At 32.7% G+C, this 9,895-nt stretch overlaps 2 protein-coding genes across 5 annotated transcripts; one reads left to right on the top strand and one right to left on the bottom strand.

The window, feature by feature from the left end:
* The first annotated feature begins 4,466 nt into the window (after positions 1-4,466).
* LOC125212097 (OBP32pep, putative (DUF220)) lies at positions 4,467-6,563 on the top strand. 3 transcript variants are annotated; one of them, XM_048112145.2, is made up of 6 exons: positions 4,467-4,609; positions 5,079-5,235; positions 5,317-5,478; positions 5,619-5,741; positions 5,827-5,970; positions 6,056-6,563. In XM_048112145.2, exons 2-6 carry the CDS (start codon positions 5,110-5,112, stop codon positions 6,494-6,496), a joined length of 996 nt encoding a protein of 331 aa, XP_047968102.1. In that variant the 5' UTR covers positions 4,467-4,609; positions 5,079-5,109; the 3' UTR covers positions 6,497-6,563. The 3 variants fall into 3 exon arrangements, with proteins under 3 accessions (XP_047968102.1, XP_047968101.1, XP_047968103.1); XM_048112144.2 differs by having other exon boundaries at positions 5,104-5,235; XM_048112146.2 differs by having other exon boundaries at positions 5,104-5,235; positions 5,320-5,478.
* LOC125212098 (carbonic anhydrase 2-like) lies at positions 6,526-9,399 on the bottom strand. 2 transcript variants are annotated; one of them, XM_048112150.2, is made up of 8 exons: positions 9,101-9,399; positions 8,907-9,041; positions 8,449-8,497; positions 8,209-8,325; positions 8,065-8,118; positions 7,359-7,444; positions 6,954-7,059; positions 6,526-6,861 (listed from the first exon to the last, which is right to left on the bottom strand). In XM_048112150.2, exons 1-8 carry the CDS (start codon positions 9,139-9,141, stop codon positions 6,697-6,699), a joined length of 753 nt encoding a protein of 250 aa, XP_047968107.1. In that variant the 5' UTR covers positions 9,142-9,399; the 3' UTR covers positions 6,526-6,696. The 2 variants fall into 2 exon arrangements, with proteins under 2 accessions (XP_047968107.1, XP_047968106.1); XM_048112149.2 differs by having other exon boundaries at positions 8,907-9,053.
* Between the last annotated feature and the right edge of the window lie 496 nt (positions 9,400-9,895).

Consider the following 9,895-nt stretch of genomic DNA (forward strand, 5'->3'; position numbering starts at 1 on the left):
CCTTTTCCAAAACCTATAAAGTCAGGAAAATAGCAAATAATAATGCAAAAGTCAAGAAAGTGTATAGTGTGTGTGACAGAGAAATTTAATAATTATTTTAACAAAAGTATGTGCTTGTAATAAAGGTATTTTTTTCACATTCATCACAAAATAGAAAATTGAATATTGATGTATTACAAAGAAAATGATGCAAATTTATAGACTCAAAGCTTACGATGCCGTTAGTAGAGAAATAGATAATCAATGTATTAGTGGAGAGCATTTAAAATGTAACGTATATTTATTCTTTGTAAGAAAAATATATAATATATATTCAATTAAAGATTTTCTAACTTTCTCTTACTAAACTGTATATTGAGAATTGTTTCTGCATCGAATTGTAGGTGCATATTATGATATTAATATTAAAAATAGTAAATTTTCTTCACAGTATTCAACTAAACAATTGTGGAAAATACGCTATGAAACAAGTAAGTTTCTAACTGTCGTGTTTAACTTGTTGAAATGCAATAATATTACTTATGAATATAATATATAAATATAGGGAGCTTTAGGGCGCATCCTTAATTAGAAAGTTAGAGTTACAAAATGCTGCCACGTGACACGTAGCATTCAATATTGTAAACACAATCATACAATCATGCAATAGACATATTTGGAAATTGTAAATAGATTTCCGTAGATTATATTATAGTTATAGGGTATGCATGCTACGTGTTACATGATTGAAAGTACATTTTAATTTTAAAATAAATTAATTTTAAACATGTCCCTGTATATATGTCTTATATTTACATTCCACATAAGTTTCTATTAATATGGTAGTACAGCCCACCATACCATAAAGTATATGTAAAATATAAATCTGACTTAAATTACTACTCCCATTTAATCAAACTCAACAATACAAATATCAAATATACTATTACTAAGCAAACTACAACCAAAGAATTAATGATCTTCCTTAACCAAATGGTCGGGAAGTGATATGTGTCTCTTTAGATATGAAGTGATTTAAAATTTTTGAGCTAGTAGTTCATTTATTGAAATGCATATAAATAACATAGGAAAATAGTGTGGATACTATTGGAAATTGTCTAAAAAAATAAATAAAAAGAATTAGTATGAATCTTGTAAGTTGTAAGTTTGTAACTCATACAGCCTATGGCCTATTCTAATATGGGCAATAAAAATAACCGAAATAACAGATATATTTCCTAAGACGGATGCACATTTTGAGTGAATCCGATCCGCCATTGATGAGGTGCGGCCGGTATGGCAAATACGGAAAGAAGATCCTTGATTTTTGAAAATCCGGTGGAGACAGAGTTGCTCTTTTTGCAGATCGAGCAAGGGGAAGGAAAATCGGTTTGATCTGCTATAGGTATTTGCTCCTCCTTCACATATAAATCAAAATTCCGATTTTAGTGTGTTAGATTTGCCAGTTGGTTGGTTTTAGAAAGAAATTTAGATTTGATTTTGGATATGTGGAGTAGCACTTTTTTTACTGTATTAGTTTTAACAAACACTATTATTATACAGTAAGCGAAATCATTTTTGTCTCCATCTTCATACTAAACTTTATTTATGATACTCCACTTTTTTATGTCTACTTCTATATATTTAACTTTAATTTTGTAATTATTTAAAGATAACTAATTCTTTTTTTACATCCCATGCTTGAGGTATTTTCAGATACAAACATATACTACTGTATGTTGTGTTTTAAAATGGTATACTAGGTCGATTCTAAGTAAGCATTTAATATCATCATAATATATTAATAATATTTATCAATGGGGCTGCCTTTTTATTTTGTAGGTAATACTTCTAGATGGACTATTGGCTTTATTTTAAAAAATAATATCATCCCAAAAATCATTTTACAAATTTGCTAAATAAATTACTGTATTAACTATGAATAAATTATTAGAGATCCATTCACTCCTTGAAATTCAATTGTACAACTTGTAATGAAACTCTACGTATGTCCGTATTGTAATAAAGGAGGTCGAATGTTTTTTAAATTAGAAAATTATTTGGGAAAAAAGAGATAAGCATCACACAGCTTGAACTTATCCGCTACATGTAAGCATCATGACGCAAACTATCTTAAATCATATTAATACTCCTATTTCACTAAGTGCAGTTGAACCGATCTGAGTCTAGATGTGAAGTTTGAATTATTATTTTTTTTAATTATGAAATAGGAGTAGTAAGTAATAACATTTTACTATATTTTTCGTAATTAAGGAGCATATTGGAGTATCTCTTATTTCAATATAAGAATATAATTGCAAAAAAAATTGAAAGTTTCTTGAATTTTAGTTATATAGTGGGTAATTAATGATGTGCACAATAAATATGTACCTACCACGATCCACATGTGCTGTTTTTTTTATAAAAAAGTTCCACACTATTTTGTGGTTTATAACCCCCTAACTGCCTAATTAGCCATACATTTTTTGTGTGTCTAATTAATCCAAAAAAGATTCAGTAATTTGTAATTAAAGGTTACTAATTATAGGGCAGCCCAGTTGCTAGGCCTACTTATTCGGCCGGTTCCGGTTCTAACCGGACCGGTTGACCGGTTAACCGGTTTTAAATTTTCATAAATCCTAGAACCGGAACCGGAACCGATCGGTTCCGGTTTGGAACCGGCCGGTTAAGAACCGGTCGATTCCGGTTCCGAACCGGAACCGATGTGTAATTTTAATCCGAATTTATTTATAATTTTAAATAGTTCAATACTAAAAAAAATAATAAGCCAACATCTAGAAATATAACAAATAATACCTAAAAAATCAAGTAAATACACAAAAGTACAAACCAACAATACAATAATATTCATATATGGATAAGAGTGATGCCAAGTGTAGTAGGTCGGACTAGTTTATGTTAGCAATTTTTTAATAAAAAAATAGGAGTTCTAAACTTTAGCAATTTTTTTAAAAAATAAGTTTTAAAATTGAATTTCAATTCCCCTTTTTGGCTAAACAAATATTCAATGGAATTTCTAATATTACTAATTGATCTTGTTGTGACTTTTTGGTTTATAACGCAACAGTTAATAAATTATTCACAAACATGTTAAAAGCGTATGTTAAATGAATTGTTACATATATTTGTTATAAAGTTAAATTTCTATCATATGAAATGATATTGTAATTGTATAAGTTCTTTTGGAAATTAAAAACAAACTTATGATGTCCTACTCATTATAGTTAATTCATAAAAAATTGATTGGGGAAATAATTGTAGATTCAAAGTATCACGGTTTAAACATTTTAAATACTTCAGAAACAGAACTCGCAAATCTAACACTTTTTAAATCTAAAAATCACTCAATGTTTCAAATTATTTTATTTTAATTCAAAATTAATTCAATTCAATTAGATGTATTAGTATTTTAAATTATAAAAAAATAAAATAAAATTATGATTCGGTTACCGGTTCCGAACCGGAACCGGTTTTATTTAAAAAGTTGGAACCGATTCCTTAATTAACCGGTCGGTTCCGGTTCCGATTCCGGTTAACCGAGAACCGGAGAACCGTTTAAGCACCCCTACCAGTTGCAATAAATGGGAACATAAGAAGTGGGATTAGCATAGGCTAATCTAATTATTACAATTTCCATTAAAATAAAATTGAATAAACACACCTTAAATATGATTATTAAGAGATTCCCTATATTACTTTAAATCATATTGTTGCCAAGTATGATAAAGTTGATTAGGCTTTGTATAGTTCAAAATTTCAAATACAATTTGGTTTATTAATTTATTTTAGTTCCACGAATAGTTATGTAAAATAATAGTAGTACTTGTAATATTTAATCTTGGAGAGGATAAATTATTTAGGTGACAATGCAATTAAATGTGTGGAACACAACGCCAAAATAATACTCCTATATTTAGATCCAAAATCGTTGTGTAATTCAAGAGGAATAAAATGATATAATATGCACACGAAATTAAAGTGAATAAAAAATTCAAATCTTGATTTTCTTTATATAGCTAGATCTTTTCTATTAAGAGTGGTGAAATTTGCAATTCAACAAAAAACGCATCTAGAATCTAGATCAATGCCTCACCAATCCAATTTTTGACTAGAATTGGAACCATAAATTGTTAGTCATGTGCAAATAAATGTATATATGTCAACTTTTACAGCAAATTCAAAGAAATTCCATGGAGACATAATCATATACTACATCCTGAAATCAACCGATGAGATTTATACGTGAGATTGAAGAAATGTTATAAGATTAATTTAGTAGTCCAGGGTCAAAATGAACTTCTGTATAAAGTTGAACATATAATGTAGGAGTACAATATTTGGTAAACTAATAGGCCTCAATATTTAATTTAATGGGCTTAGCTCTATTGGGCCTTAAACTAGCATAAGGAAAATCATATAAAACTCATTCTAAGCTCCTTACTGTTTGGAATTTGGCACCAAAAAAAAGGAAATATTTTTACACAAAAGGGATAAGTGAATGAATAAATAATGGAAAAATGGATTTATCAGTTAGAAAGTCGAACTGAAAGGGCAAAGGAATCTCAGTTTGGATGAACTCAGCTGGGATTCTTGTAGTAGATTGTTTAAGGTAATCCACATTTCCCGTCAGCTTAATTTCTATAACTGTATGGATCTATCATTCAGAGTTCATAATTGCATATACTTTGATGCCCATCATTTTTCTGAATACTAGTATTTCTTATTGTAATTTTGGACTTCTTTGAAGACTGTTATCCCCAATTATTCAGAAGTTGAAATTTCCATCATATGCCTTTGTTAATTGTTATGTAGATAAGTGGAGTAGTAGATTCTTGAATCAAGATTTCACTTTTGATTCTGCAATTGTTTGATTCTTAATTACTTGAACATACTCCATGTGCTAGAATGTTTTCATTTCATTTATGCTTCAAAACTGGAATTCCAAGTATCTTTATAGCGTATATCTTGTAGCAAATGGTTGGACAATTAAGTTGTACCGACCTTGTTTATAGGTTTGTCCCATGTTTGATAAGAAAAGCCGTTTTTTAACTTCACTTCACTGTCTTACCATTTCTCAGTTGAAGTAATATGACAATTACACAGGTTTAGATGGCTCAGGAGAAAACTAGTGCATCAAGCCCTGCAAATCCAAGTGAAGAAAAGGCTAATGAGCATCCTAATTTTCTGACTGAAGGATTGCGTAATTTCACCTCATACTTCCCCAAGTATGTTAAGGTGGGTGGCTGCCCTCATTTCTACTTGAAGAATGGAAGTTCAGTTCTTTATTTCACTTTATGCGTCTTGTCTTCGATGCAGCAGTTTAGTTTTACAAAATTGAAGAAGAATGACCATTTCAGATCCTCTGAGTTATCTGCTAGAAACAACAAAGAGTTGTCTACTACGAGTTTGAGTTTAGAGAGGCAAATGGAAGCATGGAAACACAATCCAGAGTGGGTGGAACGTCCTCCGTGTATAAAGGTGACAAAAGTTTGACATTTTCCACAATGTCGTTTAATGTTTGTGTTGTTAGAGTACATGTGCTAGCCTAGATATTCCCTATTGTTAACTATGTGTAATTTCTTGAATCTCGTGGTTTGCTTTTTTTCAACAACGTGCAGGTAACCATCCCTAAAGGTTCTCTTTCATGCCTTAGTGTGAGTGTTGATGTTGGGTTGCCTCCGGATGCTGTATACAACATTGTGACAGACCCTGACAATAAGAGAGTATTCAAAAACATCAAGGTAACAAAGTTAATTATCTCTAAATTATTTAATCATTTACTGCAAGGCACTCCAACTCTGTAGCCTTCTTCTTGGATGTATTCAGGAAGTAATTTCTAGAAAGGTATTAGTGGATGAAGGATTAAGGCAGGTGGTGGAATTGGAGCAAGCAGCAATTTGGAGATTCCTCTGGTGGTCGGGAACAATCTCCGTTCATGTTTTAGTCGACCAAAACAGAGAAGATCATTCTGTAAGGACATGATCATTTCCTCAATAGATGTGTTTTAGCTCTATATTTTCTTTTCAAGACATTAGGTGTTCTCCCTGTCTACCAGATGAAGTTCAAACAGATAAAATCAGGATTCATGGAAAAATTTGAAGGTAGCTGGAAAATGGAGCCTTTATTTGTGGATGAAGAGCTCTGCCATCCCTTCAAACCGAATTCTGTGGCGGAGTACGTCTCTTTCAGCAATGGCGTAGGAAGGATCGCATCAAGGTTGAAGCTAGAGCAGCTGATACAGCCGGCCATTGTTCCTCCTCCGCCCATTTCCTGGTACCTCAGAGGGATCACTACAAAGACCACTGAAATGTTGATCACCGATTTGCTTGCTGAATCTGCCCGAATCAGGCAAGCTTCCGGCAATGGAGATGATGGAGAACCCACAGAAAATGGACAAGACCATGTGCATAAAAACATCAAAGAGAGATGGGCAGTCAGGAGAAAAACTGCAAGGCATTCCCATAGAAGGTTGTTCTTGAATTCAAAGCTCTCTTAAGTTTATCTCATTCCACTGATCATTCATGATGAAAGTGCATAAAAGTTGAATCTCATTTCAAAACTCATTTCCTTGTTATTACAAGTCACTTTACAGTTTACACAATGCACACATTTTGAAAGTAAAAACTCATTTTATTCAACACCAAGAAATTACAACATTTGATCTGAAGAATCATGAATTAACAATGCTGGTATGGCTCATAGTGATAGACAAGGAGACAGGTTGAAGTCGAGGTTCCAGAGCTTGAAGGCTCCCTTGACAAAGTCGTAGTGCCCTCCCTTAAGCGACAGAGTTTTCTTCTCCACACCTTCCCTTACAAATGGATAGGTTAATAGGTTACCCAACGACACGTTCACTGCTTCCTGTTCATCATCACCATAACCATAACCAATTTATACATCATATATTGAATCCAGCATTGAATGACTGGTTTAAAATACATGTTTCTTCTTACCTTCTCAAGATGACTGCATTGTTCTCCAAAATCCAAGTCTTTGCATTCTATCCGCACCTTCGCCTTAGCCACCTTGCAGATGTTCACCCATTCTTCTATGAAATCACTGCAACATTGGTATAATAAAACATAAGATATGCACTTTTCATAACCAACAGAGGAAATGTTCGCCTAAGATTTGGTACAAAAGATGTACTACTACTACTATTCATTTAGGAAAAAAAAAAAAAAGGTAAATGGAGAAATAAGATTAAACATTTACTCCAGAAATCACCCAGAAAGTCTGTATCTTTGATTAAGTTACAGTCCTATGATTATTACACATGTCCTAACATAGAAATTGGGAATGAAATGAAAGTACAAAATAGACTGAGCAGGATTACAATTAAAATGACACTAACTAACCTCTGAATGGTCCCATCATCTGGGATGGACATGAGGCCCTTTATACCTCCACAACAGCTGTGCCCAATCACTAATATATTCTCCACCTAACATTCCATAATTTTTCCATCAATACCAATCACATATAACAATGTATAATCTACTAAAGATTAGTAAGTTGGCGTTATCTATATTAGTCAAAATGAAATCATTGAACAAAGTAATGATTGTGAGGATGAGGAAATCAATTCCCCACTATTCAGTGAACGGTACGAAAGGTACTGGCATATGATTAGTCATTAGTTTATGTCATTTAATTCAGTTATATAGACTTATCTAATGATCATTCTTGCTGTATGAGATGGATTCCCACCGCCAAACTTAACTTTTTGATTGAGAAATGAAATACAAGCCTTTTGCGGAATTGAAAATCATAACTATTTGAGTTCCACATTAAGAAACACTTTATCCACTAGCAAAAATATAGGTTGTCGTGTGGCTGAGAAAGTGGCAAATATATGATGTAAAAAAGCTTATGGCTAAGGTCTCTAGACTTTTTCCCCACATACTAACCACTACTTTTTCTCTCAACTATCAACTTATTAGAATTATTGCCAAGAAGAAAAAGTAAACAAAGTTTAGATTTTTTGCAACTTAATCCATGTAACTGATAAAATTTAAAACTATGAACTAAAATTAAAATATAAAAGTAAAGGATAATAACCACCTTCAGATGAATCACTGCATATTCGATTGCAGCTCCCACTCCTGAGTATTTCTTCTGCAATGAATAAAAAATCAAAGAAAATTAATACTTGACAAAGCACCTCAATAATTCAACTGGAGACATTATTTGGGTTTGGTGTGTTACCTGATCATATGGTGGAACCATGCTAGCAATATTTCGCACCATAAAAGCCTCCCCAGGTTGGAAATTCAGTATGTGGGAAGGGCATACTCTCGAGTCAGAGCAGGCAAATACCATGAACTGCAATTATTTTTATACTTTAATGAATCAATGGTTAAGAAAAGAATTGTTTTAGATAAAAAAAAAATAAAAATTCTTGACACTGTATCAGTATGTATACAGTTTTCATATGCTTTATTTTACCTTTGGAGTTTGGCCTTGGGATAGTTCCTCGTACAAAGCAGGATTTTTCCTATGGTTCATAAAAGGAAAATCGAATTTGAGTTTATTAGAGATGGTGCATTAATTAAATGAAGACATGGTCCAGATTTACGTGTATTGAACCTTTGTAACAAATTTCTAATTTTATGCAGTTAACACAACGGTGGATAAAACAAGGGAATTCAAGTACTCCACTTAACGAGGAAATTGGTTTGAATTACGAAACAAAACTACTTAATAGTAGTATGAAGGAGGAGGACCACTTATTTCCAAGTTTCAATCCCATCCAAGATCCCATGTTATTACTCAATGCATCTTCACATATGTACTGATAAAAAAATGTATCTAACTTAACTATGAAAAAGTCGGAATTAGGTGTTGGATTAATTAGTTAGCAGTTTTTGTATGAATAAAATTTCCAAAAATAAAAAGCAACTGACTCATAATTCTCCTTCTTGAAATGCTGGAAGCCGGCCTGAAGCCTGGCGAGCGGGTCCAAGGCCGACTTTGCCGTCAGCTCCGTCAACATCTGATTAACCTTGGTGGCTGCGGCGCCCTCCAATTCCACCTTCTCACTGCGAGCACACCTGGTCAAAATATATTTGATTTGCAACTGCAAAATATAATACTGTACCTCAGAAGCTTCTTAAGCCCGGCTATGGCTTCCAATGCCATATTTTTACAATTAAATGTGCGCCTAAGCAAATTCACCTCCAAATTAACAAAACAAAACAGGCTTATGAGTTTTAGGATGAAATGTGAGTGCACACAACATTTTAAAATTCTCAAATTCCAGATCGTAAACAACGATCACATGCTAAATGCTCGTTTTTATGATTTTTAAAAAATGAAAAATGAATCAACGTAGCTACAGAAAGCAATTGAAAAACTAGTTAGATCATAGAGAATGATGAATTGGATGGGATTGGTGATACAGACCTTTTTCCAAATCGTTTATCTCTTCAAATTGAAATGACCGGCGATTAAATGATCTTGTGCTATTAATACTACTTATAGTTAGGAAGTAACCATGGTTAAGAGGGTGGGTTGAGAATTCAAAACGCCATTCCCTCAATATTCAACGGATGGACCCACATCAAATGTGGAATTCAACGTGTCTTTTCTTTTTTTTTTTCCCCCTCTTTCTCGACTAATTTCGGGTGCTTACAATGGTGCATGCCCTACGTGCATCAAAGTACTACTCCATATGTGCATTTTTGTTTTTATATTTAGAATCTCTTCAATTTTGATTATGATTATGAATGTATGTTATCGATTCCAACAATATTTCGATGGATTGTGAGTTTCTTGTTTTAAAATAGAAAGTTTAGAAAGTTTCTATTTCTATGAGTTAGCCCAAAATAAAAGTAGTTTCTATTTTTAAGGAACATAAATAGCCATAAATTGGAACCAATGTGATGCACCATGG

This window comes from Salvia hispanica, chromosome 3 (genome assembly GCF_029641045.1).
Source record: "Salvia hispanica isolate PSC_SH4W2 chromosome 3, Shi_PSC_v1, whole genome shotgun sequence".
Taxonomy (NCBI): domain Eukaryota; kingdom Viridiplantae; phylum Streptophyta; class Magnoliopsida; order Lamiales; family Lamiaceae; genus Salvia; species Salvia hispanica.